At 40.2% G+C, this 19,310-nt stretch overlaps 1 protein-coding gene across 1 annotated transcript; it reads left to right on the top strand.

Moving 5' to 3' along the window:
- Window positions 1-3,077: 3,077 nt before the first annotated feature.
- Window positions 3,078-18,270, top strand: LOC149822841 (protein SKU5 SIMILAR 14-like). The gene is made up of 9 exons (XM_089980393.1): window positions 3,078-3,177; window positions 4,483-4,637; window positions 4,965-5,074; window positions 9,541-9,811; window positions 9,905-10,007; window positions 13,350-13,695; window positions 15,028-15,393; window positions 17,173-17,251; window positions 17,735-18,270. The coding sequence occupies exons 1-9, from the start codon at window positions 3,078-3,080 to the stop codon at window positions 17,945-17,947; spliced, it is 1,743 nt and encodes a 580-aa protein (XP_089836519.1). The 3' UTR covers window positions 17,948-18,270.
- The last annotated feature ends 1,040 nt before the right edge of the window (window positions 18,271-19,310 follow it).

Raw genomic sequence — 19,310 nt, 5'->3', positions numbered from 1 at the left:
TCCTCTGTCTTCTTCCTCTCATCTCCTCCTGTCTAGCGGGGGTCTCAGCCCCTGCCATCCGGGCCTTCCGGCAGGCAGGGCGAGGCCCTGTCGCCTCCCGTCTTGCAGGGGCCTCGACCTTACCGCTCGCATCTTTTGGCAGGCAGGGGGCAGAGCCCCTGCCTCTATTCATTTACGTCCAGCAAGGGGGCTCTGCCCTCTGCCTCTTTCATTCCTCGGCAGACAGGGGGTTCTGCCCTTGCCTCTTTCACTTTTCGGCAAATAGTGGGCTCTGCCCTCTGTCGCCTAGGCCTTTTATCTGCAAGGACGGTAGGGGTCAAGCCTCTGCCACCTCTGTCTCCCTTGACAGACCGGCAGGGGCCTAGCCTCTGCCGTTTTCTGTCTAACAGCAGGCAGACAGGAGCAAGGCTTTTGCCGCCTAGGGCCCTCTGACAGGTTGACAGGGGCCAAGCCCCCTGCCCCTGTCAGCATTTCTAAAAGGTCGGCAGGGGGCTTAGCCCCTGTATCCTTCTATGTTTTTTCCCGAAGGGACGACATGTATGTCTTTTTGTACACATGTATGTCTTTTTGTAGATTGCACGACGGAGCACGCTTACGTTCTGTGGCATGAGCTCATTCATACCTACGCTGACAAGCATACGAGAACCCACAACCCTCTCAGGTAGGGAAAAGTTGCGTGAAAGGACTATGAACGGACAAAAAACTAAAATAAGAAAAGATAATTAAAACGAAAAACAAAAGACATAAGTATATGTATACTAATATATACGTAAGATTTTTTATTCAAGGACGCGATTTCACGATCCTTGTCCTCTTTTATTCCTGCATTTTCCTTTTTGTCGCTAAGCTTTATATGCCCAAGCTTTCACTTTTTTGTCTCTTTACTTTCATGCACTTTCCTTTTTGCTGCCGCATTTTATGTGCCTAGGCTTTTACCTTTTTGTATTTTTACTTTCCTGCGGTTTTCTTTTTCTGTTGCCGTCACGCTTTATGTGTCAAGGCTTTTACTTTCTTTTTGTCTTTTTACTTTTCTGCCTTTCTACTTACCTGCACTTTCCTTTTCCAGTTGCCGCCGCACTTTCTGTGCCTAGGCTTCTACTATATATATATATATATATATATAAAGTGGTAGCTGCACAACACTTGGGTACGCCGCTACCAGCACAAACAGAGGAGCCATCAACTGCGGCTTTGATGGACAGCCCACGCAAAAAATGCACATTTTTGCCTATTAGGTCTTAGAGAAAACTGAGACCTTTAGTGATGGTCAAAACACCATCACTAAAGGCCCCAGTTTCTGCTGGGGTCTTTAGTGACTAACTTCTAACCAAGGTCCGAGTTTCTGCTGGAACCTTTAACAGCGGTCAGAAACTACCTAAAAATAAAAAAGCAAAAAAAAAACACGTTTTTGCACATTTTTTCACTTTTTTTGTGTTGCTCAGGTAGCTGAGCACCTAGGACTTATCATATATATATATATATATATATATATATATATATATATATATATATATATATATATATATATATATATATATATATATATATATATATATGTATGATAAGTTATGCTGTTCTATATAAATTGCTCAAAAACGTATTTGGTAGCGACCAATATCTATGCAATCGTTCTTCAATTGGTGCACTTCAAGGTTATTTGATAGGCAAATCTTTTAACCGTGGGCTAAGAAAATTCATGCCACATTTCCATCATTTCGCGTTTTCAAAACTGTTCATTTCTGCAGGCTCACCACGGCAACGCAAACACGAGAACTTTTTTTCAGGGAAAAGAAAAGCTGTTCTCAATGCACCAACCACACACCCCCTCTTTCTGCAGTAACACTTTGAACGTGCCCTCAATGAATGAAGTTACAGGGCAGCCAGTCAATGTTTTTCCTTGCGATTTTGCGTCATGTGAGTGGACCATCTCGCAGTTATAATGTATAAGAAGCCTTTTCAGTTCACGCTTCCTTTTTTCACGCATTAAATTGCTCATCATGCTCAAAAGCAACTACCCAGTTATACATCTCAATCAATTACAGTGCACATTATAGAGGACGATCACGAGAACCTTGAATGACAAAAAGAAACTTATGTTGCATTGATCATTCTATATTCTATCTAGGGGCTAGAGCTGTCAACGGGTCGGATACCCAACCCATTAGGGTATACCTGAACCCACCCAAATAACAAATTCTCCGGTTCTTCAGATTTTGTGAGTTGTGAAAATGAAATTCTAGATTTGGATCCGCATAATTTTAGAAATTTATTTTTATTAATATCATGTGATTTTCAGTGTAATATCCGCAATTGGAAATTCCTCATTAAAATTGCCTATGAAAAAAAAAGGTCTGTAAGGATCATGTAGCCAGCTCCCTCATGATTACTCGTATGAATATTTACTAAAAGAGTACCCCAAGGTGGTGATTAGGAAACTCTGGATCTGATACTTCAATTATTTCCATGTTTTGTATTCGAAAATTTGAAGCAACTCACCGTTAATGAACCCAAACAGGTCCAATAAACTCAATATAGGGTGGGACAACGGATTTGAAACGAACCAGGCTCATGTGTAAAATACACAGGACCTGACATGCCCGGCTCATGAACTGGGTAGAGCCTAAAGGGCTCGGCAGTATCAGATTATAACGGGTCAGGCCAGGCTCAGGTCGGGCCAAGATATGGGTTGGGCCTGTCGAACCCTTATTCAGGTCGGGCTGGCTCAATGTCCACCCCTAAAGCCCACTGCGTATGATCAGAGTCCAATTTCTTGTAAGACGTAGATATTCCTTTAGATATTTCTGACCCAGACCCATATCCAGTTCCAGCTGCAGGTACAATCCAACCCACCCTAACTTAAAAAAAAGGGCATTTCAACTGAACCACACGTGTAGAGCTTGACCTTCCCTAAAAGATGTCCCTTGGATATATGACCTGACCCGAACCGTTTTAGTCCGACCCATCGACAAACCTTAGAAAAGAGGGTAAAAATATCAGAAATATTTGTGCACTAAGCACCTAATCAGCCTCCATCTTCGAGACTGGGCTGTCAGGTGTGGGACCCAAGAATTGATGGGATGGCGATTGAGTGCTTAATGCACAATTTCTGTACAATTACGTTGCACCCGATCCTCTATCAGAAAAGGGTTCTCTCCATAGAGAATGAAGCCCTCACAAGTACAGCTGGCAGTGGAGGGGATTCTGTCTGGCAGCAGGGGAGAGCCAACTAGATTTGCACGTGCTCTGTGTGCACACTGAAAGGTGGACCGGTGGGCGTTACGTGGACCTTTGCCAGTTTTGATTCTTCGAGCTCCGCACGGATCCCCATGCCCTGAAAAGCTTCTCTGTTCCCTCCCTATCACAGTCTCACTCCCTTGGGACCTTTCCTTTCGCCTTCCTTTTTCCCTTTACCCGTCCCGGAAGGAATAAAGGTTCACCAGAAATCATGGTGGGTCCTCTCCAATTAGTCAATCTTCTGATTGCACAAAAAATTGTGCATTAAGCTCTCCATCGCCCTCCATCAGGTCTTGAGTCCTACAGCTGACAGGCCTTGTCCTCAAAATAAAAATGAAGGGCGATCAGGTTCTTAATGCATAAATATTTGTGTAATCTATCGCACCTGATCTTTTCACATTTGGGACAGGTTTGGATGGGGATGGTTTTTTCCTGCCCGCTTCAGCAAGGAATAAAACATTTTCATTCCATTTTGCCCCTTCAATCTTGTACTCACAACCAAAAGTTTCCTATTGAAAATATTGGAATTGGATAAGCTTCTTTTGTAATTTCCCAATAAAAGTTGATCATCAAATCCTTTTTTCTTTTAGATAATTCAAGGAAAAAACCTCTCGTCACCAATTGCACATTGGCTGGCTTTGGGTTGAGAGATCTTCCTTGCTTAATGGGGAGTACGCCCAACTTCACCTTCAGTAAGAAACATCACCCGGGAGTTTCGAACGTGTAACAAGATGAGCGGCTACTATCATGGCATGGAGCATGGAGTTGAACATATGCCCCTGAGATAAGAGACACATCAATGCTTAGTTGTTGAGACGTTAACAAGCCGTCATGGCATGCCATACCATAATCATGGACATGAGCTTTCTACGTAACAACGTCACGATGGCACATCGGTGACGAACAAAGTTTGGTACAGGCAAAAAGGTCAAATCATTAATCCCCCCTTTAATCCTCTCTGCCAACTCACTCGGTGTAGCCGTATATACAAAAGCCAACAGAGTCCCCAATAGAGAAACCCAAAGTTTGCAGAGAAACGGTGGAAGGAAACTCCAAGAACCAGCCACTCTGTCTCTCTCTGCCTATTCAATGGTGCCATAGGTACACTGAGGCATAGTACCACATTTCTCCTCACAATATCAGGTTGCTTGCAAAACTTTAACACTGTTCATTTTTCATCTCTCCAAAAGCCCCTTGTAGAATGTCTGATTCACTCACATTCCTTCACTTCAATATCTGTTCTTTCAGGTTTGGCAAGCACCATGGGAAGCACCCTTCTTTTCAGATATCTTGCTCTCTTCATTCTTTTTGTCCTCCCCTTTGTGAATGGGGATGACCCTTACAGATTTTTCACATGGAACGTTACTTATGGGGATATCTATCCACTTGGGGTCAAGCAACAGGTAAGTAGGATTCAGATGCTAATGCTATTCTAAGTTTCCAACACTATCACAGTTATAACTACCCTCGCCATTGCCCACAAGGGCTGGGCTCGACTTGTAAATGTTACCAAATTGACGAGATATCACAAGTTCAAATTCAAAACCATGGGCAGCGTCCCTTGCCGCCATGTCGAAGCTGGGTGTACTCTCCTGTGGGCAGGGAGAACCTCAAGGGCTTTACCCTATCTAAAAAAAGGAAAAGGATCTCACGATAATCAACAGGTTCACCACCACCACCACTAATATGAAAATGTGAACTTTATTGAATGATGGGCATTGCAATTGCAGGGGATATTGATAAATGGGCAATTTCCTGGGCCTCAGATCGAGTGTGTTACCAATGATAATCTCATTATTAACGTCTACAACAGCCTACCGGAGCCATTTCTAATCTCTTGGTAAGAAGTTTTTTTGTTCTTTTTTTTTTCTGGTAGTTAAAAAGTTTTTAGATGATTTGTTTTTTGTCTCGTTAGGCCAAAATGATAGGTCCGGAAGAACCGGTGTACTAGGACATTATGGTTATTCTCGATATTCATTGACCAATTTTTTTCCTTCTAAGCAATCTTTGTAGATCTGGTTCAATCACCAATATTAAGGATTTTTGGATCCTTCTGGTTAGGTTTTATTGTTTTTTCCTTTGGTCTTCCATGTCCTCTCTTGCCAATCTTTTATCGAATGGTAAAAGAGTAGGTATCGAAGATATGATAAACAACCCGGGGAAGATAACGCGGTAAATTTAGTGTCCTCACTTTATGCGTGTGAAATCACGCTTAGCGGGTATCTTGACCTTTAACATGACTCGTTGTTTTCGATGAAGAAGGGAAACCCTCGTTGAGAGCTTGGTCACTTAATGGCTTCGCCCTTCCTGAAGGTAAAACTCTGGATTGAAGTCACGATCACCCAGCCTTGTATGCCTCAATCAGACTTTTAACCAATGTTGTCACTGTCGATGCGCCCGAAGAAAATCGATATGATATTAACTTAATTTTTAATAAATATAACATAGCTTACAATTTATTTTAATGTTTTAACACATGTCATGCTCTGCTTGACACATAATATTGTTTAGTTATTTTTTTAGTTGATTCAGAACGATTTACTTGAGAATCGGTATCGGCCCATCCACCTGAACCGTTGGCGAAACGATTTCCGAAACTGACAACATTGCTTTTCACATGACCCGTTTACCGCGTTACATTTTTTCTATTGTAGTTAACTAGTTATCAGTATCTTACACCATTCATTGCAGTTTTTTTTTATTTTTACTCAGATAAACCACTTCAGGCGCAGAGACCTAGCCGCTCTGGCTCAACCTGCTGTATGTACTTATGGTCTCTGTCCATGTCAGTGTGCTTTAGCTTATGCAGTTGGTAACGCCCATGGGTTTTGAACCTAGACTGCTCGTCAAACAGTCTAGCACCAATGCCACTAAGCCAAGCCCCTTGTCACCATTCATTACAATTTGGTAGCACCTAAACAATCAGTAAATTGTACATCTTGGGCCAGCGTGATTGATTTCATGAAATTTGGATCATGCTTTTTTGGCATTGCTATTATAAATATTTGTTTAATAATAAGTGATTCATAATCACGGAGTCAAGTCTGTTGGTCCAATCGACGTTTACAGCGCGTTTGATGGCTTGGATAAGTTTTTGTGCATGGAGAAAGCTTTGACTATTTGGGAGAAAAAGTCGGGTGTTTGCTCATGTGGCTTTTTCACCTCACTTTTTGAGGATATTCACTCCCCAATAAGTGACGGAAAAGGAGCACAACTTATAGCGTATTTGATGGTGCGCATGGGTCCGAAAGGTTTCCTTTGGAGAAAATTATTCCCCGCCACCAGCGCTCTAGAGAGAATCAGGTGCAATCACATTGCACAAATGCAATGTCACTGAACTTGATTACCCTCTGTTGAACATCCTGTCAGAGTGGGGCCCAACAGCAAATGGATGGTGATCAGGTGCATTGCACAAATGCATTTGTGTAATGTGATTGCACCTGATCCCATCGCGCTATTGAGAGCCTTGGATCTCAGATCCTCGGAATTTTTTAAACCCGACTCGTGTTTGTGTTTCCCTGATTGAGCCTGCAAATAACGCCTCGATCTCTGTACGTTTCCGCGAAAACCGCAAATTTTCTGCGGGATGTGAACCCTCCCTGGAGCTTTTCCTTGCAAAGGCATGCGCGGCCCACAGCTGTTGACTTCATTCTCAGAACAACCAGGCTGTCACCTACCCCGACTGCAGTAAGCGATAAGTCCCATGTGAGTGGTAGGACCTGAGACAGTTTTGTTGAGCACAGTAAATGAAGGGCGTGATCCGATGTGACTGGCTTTTTATGTGTCTTTTCACCATTGCTCAATTTTCTGGAGTCCCCACTTTCCCAACTGCCCTCCACCCTACTCTTGAGTCAAATATCAATGCCCTAAAATGACTCGATAAGCAGCTCGGCCCACGATAATCTCAACTTGCCCAATGAAGACCCAGGCATCTTGGCTGTGACACTAAGTCGAATCCTTGTCTTAACCAGGACATGCTTATGGTTTGATGTTGACTAGAAACCATTTTAACTTAGGGGGGTGGGGGTATGAACCCATTTTAACAGGAAAGCTGTTTTTTTTCATTTACTATCAATGTTGTCAGTATCGGTAAAAATAATAATAAATTATTATATGTCAAACATAACATGATACATGTTAAAACCATTAAAATAATTTTAAAATAATATTTAAAAAAATATTTTTTGGTATTTTTTATATTTATTAAAAAATAGCAAATTCAGGCCTGCAGCTGCTGATACGATGTGTATCGGCCGATACAGGCCTATAAGCACTGATACAGATAACATTGTTTACAGTATATTTCTGATAGGCATGTTTGTTTCACTCTTTGTAAAAAAAAAACTTATTTCCTACGGTTGTTTGTAAGAAAGAGCATGAAACAAACACCCCTTAAGGCTAGTATTCCGCACTCCCCAAACTATAGCTGCATTGGGAATATGTCGATGGCTTAGGATTAGTGCATTGCATGCCCCAAACTATAAATTAATATATATCAAGTCAAATAGTCCTGTGTACGCCTGTTTTGAAGGTTGGGCTAGTGTAGACTGTGTAGTTCCCATTTTTTCAGGTGCTCTATCTGAAGGGGAGGGAGCATTGTCACAAAACTCATTCTGGGGATGATCTCGAGATTGAGAAAAAAATCATAATATTTTAAATTTTATAATGTTTATCCTACAAGTATTGATACATGTAAAAATATATTATGTATATAAAATGTATAATACATATATAGGAATGAAAACCTACCCACTAAAAAACATGTCAAACCTATCTATCACACGTTTTATTGGATTTTTGGTGTTTTTTTTTCTAAAATTCCGACTGTACAGATGTGATGTATATGCTTGTTTTTATAAGAGTCAGTTTTTGGAGCATTTGATTCAGATGCATGGATAGTTTTTTATAAGTTTCAAAATCAACAACCAACAATTTTCATAAATTTTTGAGGCTCCAAATACCATTTTTTCTATCCAAAATTCATGATCCAAATGCACATCTATACGGTCAGAATTGTGAAAAAAACACAGTTTTTCATTGGGTAGGTTAGACATTTTTTAATGGGTAAACTTTCTTTTTCATATATATATATATATATATATATATATATATATATATATATATATATATATATGAAAGCATGAAGGTACATACATAATATGGAAACTGTTGGCTACACTCTTAGGATAAAAACCCATGAGTGAAAAGCCACCATTTTTTTTTGTTTTTTGTTTTGTTGACGTTTTGGATCTAAATGTTTGTTTAGTAGAAACCCGATCATCTTCTTCCAATGTGTCGGATTTTTTGGGGATGAAAAATTAATGCGTACATTGTATTGAATTGTCAACCTTCAGAAAATCGTATTTTTATACTTAAAAATACGATCTAAAGGTTGATTCCTGCTAATTTGATCATGCCGAAGATATTAATCGGTTCGGATTTGGCCAAAGGCTCAAAGCAGCCTGCACCTGTGTTTCATGGGGCCGATCAAGTACAATTTGATTGCACAAATATTTGTGCCAACTGATCACCCTCGATCTTGAAGACAGGCCTGTCAGTTGTGGGGCCTAAGGCCTGATGGAGGGTTATCAGGTGCTTAATTCATAAATTTTGTGCCATGTGATTGCACCCCATCTGGACTAGATGGAGGGCAGCCAAGTGCCTAAGGACACTCAAAGTGTGCCATGAGATGTCACCTGATCCTGGCTCGTATTTCAACAAGGTTTCGGAACCCATGAGTGTAGCTGACATTTTTCCTGGATAATATAAAAACATTATAAAAACCTAATTTTTATCACATTAATAAAGTTTAAATCATGCTAGGAGCACTATTTTTCATTTTAACTATTTTTTTTATAAATATTTCATTAGTTTCATTGCAGTATTGGCCATTCAAAATGTAATATTTTTCAAATATTGACGATCTCTATGACAGGTAGGGAGCATTGAAAACAATCCCAACCTTCTGCTTTTTAACGCTCAAAACTCTCGGCTCCACGCTGACAGTTTGAGCACTTTAGCAGTGACTCTCTTGTATACCATCCTACTGAGACAGTATGATGCTGTCGGCAGGTTGAATATAAGGACCTAGACCTTACATAAAGAACACAGAAAAGCTTGGACCATTTTAACATGTTTGATTTTATGATTCATATTTAGTTGCATCTGGATATTGTTTTGGTTGACCTGCAAATAGTAAGTTAGGTCTGGTCCGGGTCTGACCCAGATCCATTCCATTGACAACCTAAATGAAGCATGGGGACCTGAATCACTGTAATTCTGAATATTTGATCCATGCGTATCCAGGAATGGCCTACAACAGAGAAGGAATTCATGGCAAGACGGAGTCTATGGTACAAACTGCCCAATACCACCAGGGGGGAACTTTACGTACGTAATGCAAGCCAAGGACCAGATTGGAAGTTTCTTCTACTTCCCTTCATTTGCCTTCCACAAAGCGGCAGGTGGGTTCGGCGGGCTCAGAGTCTACAGCCGGCCGCTCATCCCCGTCCCCTTCGACCCACCCGCTGGAGATTACACCGTACTCATTGGTGACTGGTTCAAAGCCAACCACACTGTAAGTGTAGAACTGAGCTTCAAGCACAAGGGTAGTTATGTCATTTCCGCCTAAGCGGCTTTAGTTTAACTATATTATTAATGGTAAATCCAGGATCTGAAAGCAACGCTGGACAATGGACAAAACCTACCATTCCCCGACGCCATTCTCATCAACGGTCGCAGCGCCAATGGCGTAGCTTTCACCGTTGATCAAGGTAATTCTTTTGAATTGCTATTGAATCCAACAGATATTCATACATATTTGTTTGGAAATATTTGGAAACCAATTCCATGGAATCAATACTTTGTTTTTAACTCTTGGTGTCCATATTCCAAAAATAAAATAAAGGGACAAACCTTGGGAGGTTCGATGTTCAGGTGCAATGTGATTGCACACTCTCAGTGTGCTGCTGCACCCGATCACCTGCCGGGATACAGCCTGTCAGCTGTGTGGCACAAAAGCAGATAACTGGTGATTAGGTTATACAGCCTATCATATGTGGGGCCCAGGAGCAGATGGTGAGTGATTAAGTACAGCAACATACATAAAGGGTGCATTCACATTGCACTTGATCTCAGTTCGGTCATACCCAATGCAATTTACTTGATCTCAGTACGGTCATACCCAATGCAATTTTATACTCCAGCATGGTCGTGGTCGGTCCGTATAAATATAAGGTTTAATATGATTTCACACGTATTAAGCACTTGGTCACCCTCCATCTGGGGGCAGGGCCTGTCAGTTGTGGAGCCCAAGGTCTGATGGAGGGCAATCGGGTGCTTAATGCACAAATATTTGTGCAATCATATTTCACTCTATCTGGACTCGGCTCAGACTTAACTTGCATTTTTTTTAAAAAGTGGCCGCATAGGTATAAGACAAGCCTTACTACAAACAAGTGGAAAACCGACAATTCACAGCAATGCAGGACTTCCAAATGCATTACTTTTGTCGAATAGTAAGATCACTTTTCCATCTGACAATGAATAGGGGCGCAGAAAAATTGGCCCGAAATTTCTCCAACTTGATCTTTTTGTTGATAGTCAAGCTGGTGGATGATCCCATATGACCTGACAATGTGATTGTACACTTTTAGTGTGCAATCAAACTGCACCTGATCTCAATTCATGTGACCTATCATATCATTTTTTTTCATTTATACTCTTATTTGGTCATGTTTGTGAATTTGCAAAGCCATGTGAGTTGTTCTCACAAAACTGCGAATCAAGTTTTTTTTTTCATTTATTACATGAAGAAATCACACTTGGGATCATAGATTTGGTCACACTGGTCTTAGCTTCGTGCGTATAATTGTGGGTCCAGTGCCGTAAAACTGGGTGGGTGCTTCCCTCACCCCTAAACAGTCTCCTGCTTTGTGCTTCACAGAATGGCAAACTCAGGCGAGATTGAACTAGGAGTTGGGAGAGACCTCCCTATCCACAAATCATAAATCATACAGGTGATCTCTTGGAAAAAAGATCAGGTGCAATCACATTGCACATTTCAAATGTACTGCTGCATTTAAACACCCACCACTTCTTGTTAGGTCCCACATAGTCAGGTGCAGCAGCACATAAAAAATGTGCAATGTGATAGCACATGATCCAGCCTCGACCTCTTGGGTCAACTACAGATAGGGTTGGATGCAGGGAATTCCATGTGGCAGTGCTGCATGTGTAATGACAAATGAACTCTATGTACCAATTGTTTAACAAAGTGGTTCTTTGAACATATGTCATACTCCATGTTTAATCGTATAATCTTATACAGTGGCAGAGCCATATATCTAAACTAGGGTTGGCACAAATGCATAGTAAAAAAAGAAAAATGCAACAAAAAGTTAAAATATAATTAAATATTTATGCTATTTAAAAAATAAATATAAAACTTAAATCTTAACAAATATCATTCATATATATAATAATTAAAAAACCCTAAAATTCTAAGTAGAAATATTCATGGTTCATGCTATTTAAAAAAAACTAAATAAAAACCCTAAATCCTAAACAAACATCATTCATATGTATATGCTAATTGAAAAAAAAACTATAAAATTCTAAATTCCTAACTAAAATTAAGCATGTAGAATCATGCTTAATGTTGATTAAAAATTAAAACACAAAAATACCTAACTAAATATTCATCTCATTTAAAAAACCAAAATCAAACACCTATATGCTAATTGAAAAAAAACACAAAAAACCTAAAACCTAATTAAATATTCATGTCATTAAAAAAAAATTAAATATAAACCTAAATCCTAACAAACATCATTCATACATGTAATACTTAGAAAAGAGCAAATCCCCTAAAATTTTAAGTTTATAACTAAAACCACATGTGAAATCAAGTTAATGTTGATTGAAATGAAAAAACACATAAATACCTAAATGCTAATTAGAAAGAGAAATACAAAAAACTCTAAAACTTAATGAAATATTCTGGGTTCATGCTATTTAAAAAATAAAAAGTAAATAAAAAACCTGAATCCTAAACAAACATCACACACACACACACACATATATATATAAATTAAAGAAGACCTTAAAACCTAATTAAATATTTACGCTATTCAAAAAAATAAATAAAAACCCTCAATCCTGACCAATATCATTCATAGTTTCATACATAGGCTAATGAAAACAAAAAATATCCCACAAATTTTGACTGAAATCAAGCATATGGTATCATGTCTAATGTCGATCTAAGAAAAATGCAGAAATAACTAATAAATATCTATCTTATTAAAAAACATAAATGCTAATTGAAAAAAACACAAAAAACCCTAAAACCTAATTATTGATATGCAACTATTTAAGCAAAAATAAATAAAAAACCTAAATCCTTCTTAACAAACATCATTATTAATTTTATAAGCTAATTGAAAAAATAAAATAAAAAACCTAATTAAATGCAAATTAAAAAAAATCACAAAAATCCCTAACCCTAAAGAAGGCACAAGAAGAAGTTTGAATGTTCACTGTGGCGGAGAGACCATCTAATGACAGATGCCCGGCCCGACGCATAGACGCACGCAGGCCACCGGCATAGGCAGCATGCCTGAGCAGAAATTTAGAGAGAGACAGAGGACCTGTGCAGTGGCGCCTCCGGACGGTGAATGGTGGCATGTCAAGAAAAGTTGGGATAAGGGTCGATCGAGAGAGAGAGAGAGAGAGAGAGAGAGAGAGAGAGAGAGAGAGAGAGAGGTCAGGGTTGAGTGGGGTGAGTCGCAATACAATAGAGGTGGGGTTGGGGGGCATGGCAGCTCTAATGTGTGCTTCGGGTCAGGGTGGGTACTGCCCACCAGACCTGATACGCCCTTGGGGGACTTTTTTAGGTCAGGTTGGGCACATGCCCACCCTAGCCATAACGTGGCTCCACGTACTGCTTCTATACCGTATCCTCTTATATACTAGTTGCATCGGAAACTTCGTAAGAATAACCATATCTCTGTATCCACAGCCGTATTTATGTGACACAGAATTAAACTTAAGATCACTTGGTTAAGATGTTGCAAACCAGCATAAAGTCTGACCATCATCGTCTGCTCACTCAGGTAAGACGTATCGGTTCCGAATCTCAAACGTGGGCTTGGCGACGTCGCTCAATTTCAGGATCCAGGGGCACAGCATGACCTTGGTGGAAGTGGAGGGCTCGCATACGGTCCAGAATACGTATTCTTCATTGGACGTGCATCTCGGGCAATCGTACTCTGTGCTGGTGACCATGGACCAGCCCGGTCAAGACTACTACATAGTGGCCTCCACAAGGTTCACCAACCCGGTTCTGACCACCACGGCCATACTGCACTACAGCAACTCTGCTGGTGGAGTGTCCGGTCCACCACCAGGCAGCCCCACCATTGAGATCGACTGGTCCCTCAATCAGGCCAGATCCATACGGTATTCATTCGTCCAAAAGATTCCTTTTTCTTGGGTGGGGCCCTATGCTTACTGATTGCCTTTCAATTATGACCTTGATGTGGGAAGATATCCTAATGAACTTTGTTTTTTAAGAAAACTTTATCACCCCCGCCCTAGGATATCTAAATGCACCAAGTGATGGGAAAAGTAGGACTTGGGAAATTCACATCTTGAATATAGTGACAAATATTGGCATTTTTTTTCAAAAAACACGAGAAATTTGCTAGTCCATATTTGCTGATAAAAATGCCAGAAATTAATTTTCTATTTTTTCATATTAATTTGGATTTTACTTTTTCCTTTGTAAAATTTATTTTTTATTTTTATTTAAAAATTTTGCCATTTGTGACCATAAAATGTGAAAAAATAAAAAAATCTAATCTAATATGAGAATTTGGCTGCCTATAGTTATAAAAAAAAACTTTTTGTCACTATGATCTTGAAATATGGCGAATTTCCCAAGTTATCCAGTTTTTGGGGATAAGTGGTGCAACCATACACCCCATAAATGTTGCTGGTACAAGATGACAATATTTCCTTCTATAAGCAACTAAGCCGTCCCTAATATAACCCCTCATTGAAAATATTCTTTGAGTGATTAAGAGAAAAAAAGAACATTGTTTTTTTGATGATTAAGGAACCCTCACCTCGAACCAAGTCACTTAATGGGGCCCGTCTCCCTTCTAGGTAAAACTCCGAATTGAGCTCTTGAAAATCAATTTTCGATTTCCAATGGTTGCGTGAAATGCTTCTGATTGTTTTGGGTGTATGCTGAAAGTTTGAGAATCATCTCTAATCTTTGTATAATTTCTTCCCTTTTCTTTGACACTGGTTTTAGTAAGATTTTTGAACATACTAGCAGTTCTAGATTCTTTGTTGTACTTAATGCCCTGATATACATTTGGACACTCAGATGAAATATGAAAACATTGGGGTTGAAGAATTTGGTCTTGCTTCTAGACAGACCAAGTTCATGAACTGCCTATTCTTCTCTTTTAGTTTCAAGTAAACAATGGGGTTGTATCATTTGGTCTTGCATCACAAGATATCTAAGCAAGTGATTGATGGTGAAGGAAAGGAGCAGTTAAGAATTTTAGAATTATCACTAACTGGTCTGCTTAATTAAACTTATATTATGTCTTGGGGAGTTGTTCAATGTAACTTGGATCTTAATTTAGCAGGTTTTTAATGAACTTGGCTTTGGCTATGTCTGTGTTGCCAAACACTGGATACTTGGATCCATGCTTGCTTTGAAATAACAAATTCAACAAGAATGATCTAAAATTTTTCCCGTTCTTTTTTTGTCACTAGATGGAACCTGACCGCAAGTGCTGCAAGGCCGAACCCACAAGGCTCATATCACTATGGATTGGTCAATACTACTCGAACTATGCAATTAGCAAACTCAGCAGTGATCATCAATGACAAGCAGAGATATGCTGTCAATAGTGTATCGTTCATTCCGGCGGATACGCCGTTGAAGATTGCTGACTTCTACAAGATCCCGGGAATTTTCACCCTTGGTAGTATCCAGGACTATCCGAGTGGAAGTGGTGCCTATCTTCAGACTGCTGTAATGGGGGCCGATTTCCGAGCATACATCGAGATTGTGTTCCAAAACTATGAGAATACAGTCCAGTCATGGCACATTGACGGTTACTCGTTCTTCATCGTCGGGTGATTACTTTTCTTCCTTCTAATTACTAGACAATGTAGTTACAGTGATGTTTTTTTTTTTGAAAGGCAAGCTGGGGTTAGGCAGACCCCTACCAGTTATACAACTATACCATTGGGTTTTTGAACCTGCAACGTCCCAACACAAGGTGACGTGCACTAGCTGCTCCTACCAAACAAGCGGAGCACCCGTTGGTTAGTTAATGTTTCCCATAATGGCTTTGCACACCTGGCTTGGTGGGTCAGCATAAGATGTTCAACCTGAAGGATGTCGCCAGTTCGTTACCTGCGGTGCACGTCCCTTGCCACAAGACGGAAGTGTCATGCATGGCAAATTGTGCTCGATCCCCAAACTATCAAACAAGATATAGTGGTAACGGTCAATAAGGCCAGGCAATTATGTGACAATGACCCCATGCTGCTGCCATTATAAGTGAAACAGATTAATGCCAGTGAGCCAAGCAGGATATTATCATGTCTGTCCAACCAGTATATTTTTTATATTGAGTTTTCTCTCTAGCACATTATTGACACCCATAGAAACTTGCATGTTTTACCCCAATTGATGATTAAAATCATTCGGTGGAGGTAGATCATATCAGTGTATCATAGAAGGATGATGAGAATCTTTACATATCTTTTCTAAGGTGCTGTTTGGGTGACAACAAAACCTGGTTAGTAACTAGGTTTTGTTGAAAACTTGGGTAAGTGAAAAAAAATCACTTCCCCCCAGGTTTTCTTCCTGCTTTATCCGGTGAGGGCTCTCCACGCCCCCTCTCAACAGCCCTTCACGTTGGCTGTTCTGAGCATGCCTTTAGTCCAACCATTTCCGGCCGGTGGCCAGCTAGAAATGTACCCTTTTTTTCAAAATCATGGTAATCCAGCCATTTGCCGGCCAGAAAATGGCCGGAAAGTTTGTTTTAGTTTTGAACTTTTTTTCATTTTTAGGTCAGCCAGCCATTTCCGGCCACCCACCGGCTGCAAAATGGCCGGATTTTTTGTTTTTGTTTTTTTGACATTCCAGCAATTTTCCAGCCACCCACCTGCCGGAAAATGGCTGGGATGTTGTCGCACAAGAGCCACACCCAGCCAGCCATTTTCCTGCTGGAGGATGGCAGGAAGATGGTCGGCTTTATTATTATTATTATTTTTAAAATTTTTTGGTCATCCAAACAGTTTGAAAACTTGTTTTTTGGCAAATCAGCTTTGCCAAAAACTAAGTTTTGAGCCAGGTTTTGCTCCCCCTGTCATCCAAATAGCCCCTAAGCGTTTCATCATATCTCAATTGTCTCTTCTACTTTTCCTTTAGGGTATGTTATGATACTACACAATCCTAAATTTTCCCAGAATTTTCAAACTTTTTATTAATGGAAGGTACATCAATAGTTCTGGAAATTCAGGATATTTTTTTGGGATAACTAATTCTATTGCCACAATTTTCTAGATTTCCTGTCTTATATGTTGCACATATACATTCGAGAATTGTAACTGGCAGTCTGGCATCAATAAATTTGATGCAATACCACTAAAAGTTCATGGAATTTTCAGAGTTTCTTCATCTATGTGAATCTCAATTTTCCAAAAATTTTCCATTATGTATTGACATCCAAGTCTAGCCTTGTGCGCGTGTTTGCAAAACATTCATTTCCAATTGAATGACATGAAAAACCGAACACAACTAAGGGCCAATTGCCATTTTCTTTCTAGTGCAATCATGGTGGCACTTTGCATGTTCTTTGAAAACTAAGAGATTGATCGAATTGTTTATCTAATGATGATCAGAATGGATGGAGGGCAATGGACTCCGGCAAGCAGGCATGGATATAATCTTCGAGATGGCATTTACAGATGCACAACCCAGGTGAAGTTTTCTCTCTTTCAGCAAACAGAAGTAGCGCATATAGGGATGTCAACGGGCCAGATGTAACCCGACACTCGACCCGAATCCAAATCTGAAACTTATTAGTCGGGTTTGCTAGCAAAATTAACATCTGATTAATAGTTGGATTCAGGTTTGCTATTGAGTTTTGCTTTCAAACACAAACTCGGATCTGGCTAAAACCTGAATCTGATTAAAAACCCAAACCGATTAAGTGCAAATATTGGGTTTTAAGCTAGTCGGATCCGGGTTTGATTTTATCTTTAAATATTCAATTCCAAATCCAAATCCGAATCTGATTAGGTCAGTCTTGGTAATATAATAGTTAGCTACTTCTTTTAAAAAGGGTGTGTAGTTCCGACCTGAGTCCGACCCATTTTACATCCCTGAGCTCATAGACAAACACTTCAATATTGCTTATATTTGTATTGCATTGCTTGAAAAGCATCTCTCCTACTGTGACAGGTATACCCACAATCATGGACTGCAGTATACATGCCGCTAGACAACGTGGGGATGTGGAACATACGATCAGAGCATTGGGCTAGGCAGTACTTGGGGCAGCAGTTCTATCTCAGGGTGTATTCTCCAGCAAATTCATGGAGAGATGAGTATCCCATCCCGAGAAATGCACTCTTGTGCGGCCAGGCAACCGGTCGCCGGACCCGTCCTCTTTGATTACACTCATTGGTTTGGACCCGATCTGCGTTCGTCACGAGAGGGTGACGAAATATGGTGACCTATACCGACACTTCTTCCTTGGTACTCAGCTCGAGATGTTGTCTAAATCATATTTAGTTTTGATTTCCTTCAATTTCTTCTTTTATGTTTTGCAATTCATGAACAATTATAAGTTCATAGCGGTATATCACTATATTGTATGAGCATTTAGTATATAATGGCCTCATCTGCAAAGAAGCGGTCTCAATTCTTGTAGCTTTGTTGGGGTATATTGGGTTTGTGATTGGAAAAGGATACAATAAAGATTAAGAATTGCACCATTTTGAATCTCTCTCTCTCTCTCTCTCTCTCTCTATATATATATATATATATATATATATATATATATATATACACACACTTGACCCAGCTGCAGACTCAGACGGTCTGAGTGGTTGACATGATAAGTTCTTGAGAGTGGACCAAGTCCAAGAAACGTTGAGGAGCTGATCAGAAAAAAGAACTGTTTTACAAAAGTTACCGTGAAACGCCAAAACAAGATGCCACACCTGTCCTGTTTGGCATCCCAAAGTAGCTAGTGGGTACCTCTACACAGGAGAAATGTCGTTTCTGTCGGACGTTTTACGTAAAAAGTTTTACCTGATCCGTTCCATAGAAAACCATCCAAGGCGCTATCGAGTTTAAATTCAGCTCAGCTTACAAGGGCTCCACCTTCCTGGCTAGGGTGTTCATGGTTTGTCCTCTGACATGACTACGGTTTGCCTAAGGTCAAAGCTGAGTATACTCCCTGCCAAGCAGAAGAAACCATAAGAATTTTACCAATCGAAAGCCTGCCAATATGTTTGATAGAGTTTCCCTCCTTGGCCTTTTCAAAAAAAGAAAAGAAAAATAAATTCCGTTCAAGATGAACAAGAAAAAGAATTCAGAAGTTGACCGTACTGTGGCCGTTCATTAGCCCGGGGGGATCAGGTGCAATCACATTGTACAACTACAATGTGTCGCTACACCTAGGGATGCAAACGAGTCGGGTTACAGATCCCAAAATGCATTGAGGACAGCCAAATTTTGCAGATTCGTCTTCCTGGATCCGACCCATTTGCAACTTCAGCTAAACCTTGTCGCCATTCATCCGAAGCAGGTTATATGTCCCCCCCCCCCTCGGAACACACAGGTGCTTGTTCTCGGGTCTGGATGAGCGCCACATATGTAAGCACGTGGGGCTCATTTCCCCGTGTGTGTCTGCATCACTTAGCATCGAAGTCTGGTGCATTTGCAAAGACTTAAGTACCCTTTCCCGCTATTAGCACCATGAAACAACGTTTTGAGTAAAGGACAAAAATATCCTTCGGCCAAAGTTTGC

The sequence above is a fragment of the Nuphar pumila genome, chromosome 11, assembly GCF_984573655.1.
Source record: "Nuphar pumila chromosome 11, dmNupPumi1.hap1.1, whole genome shotgun sequence".
Taxonomy (NCBI): Eukaryota; Viridiplantae; Streptophyta; class Magnoliopsida; order Nymphaeales; family Nymphaeaceae; genus Nuphar; species Nuphar pumila.
This window is presented reverse-complemented; position numbering and strand designations above follow the sequence as displayed.

What these genes read in the sequence shown, in the direction of transcription:
- LOC149822841 (XM_089980393.1), top strand. Translation starts at nt 3,078, where the DNA reads ATGGCGATTGAGTGCTTAATGCACAATTTCTGTACAATTACGTTGCAC. An exon ending in CACTTGGGGTCAAGCAACAG is followed by an intron (nt 4,638 to 4,964) that starts GTAAGTAGGATT and finishes TTGCAATTGCAG; the next exon opens with GGGATATTGATAAATGGGCA. An exon ending in GAGCCATTTCTAATCTCTTG is followed by an intron (nt 5,075 to 9,540) that starts GTAAGAAGTTTT and finishes ATGCGTATCCAG; the next exon opens with GAATGGCCTACAACAGAGAA.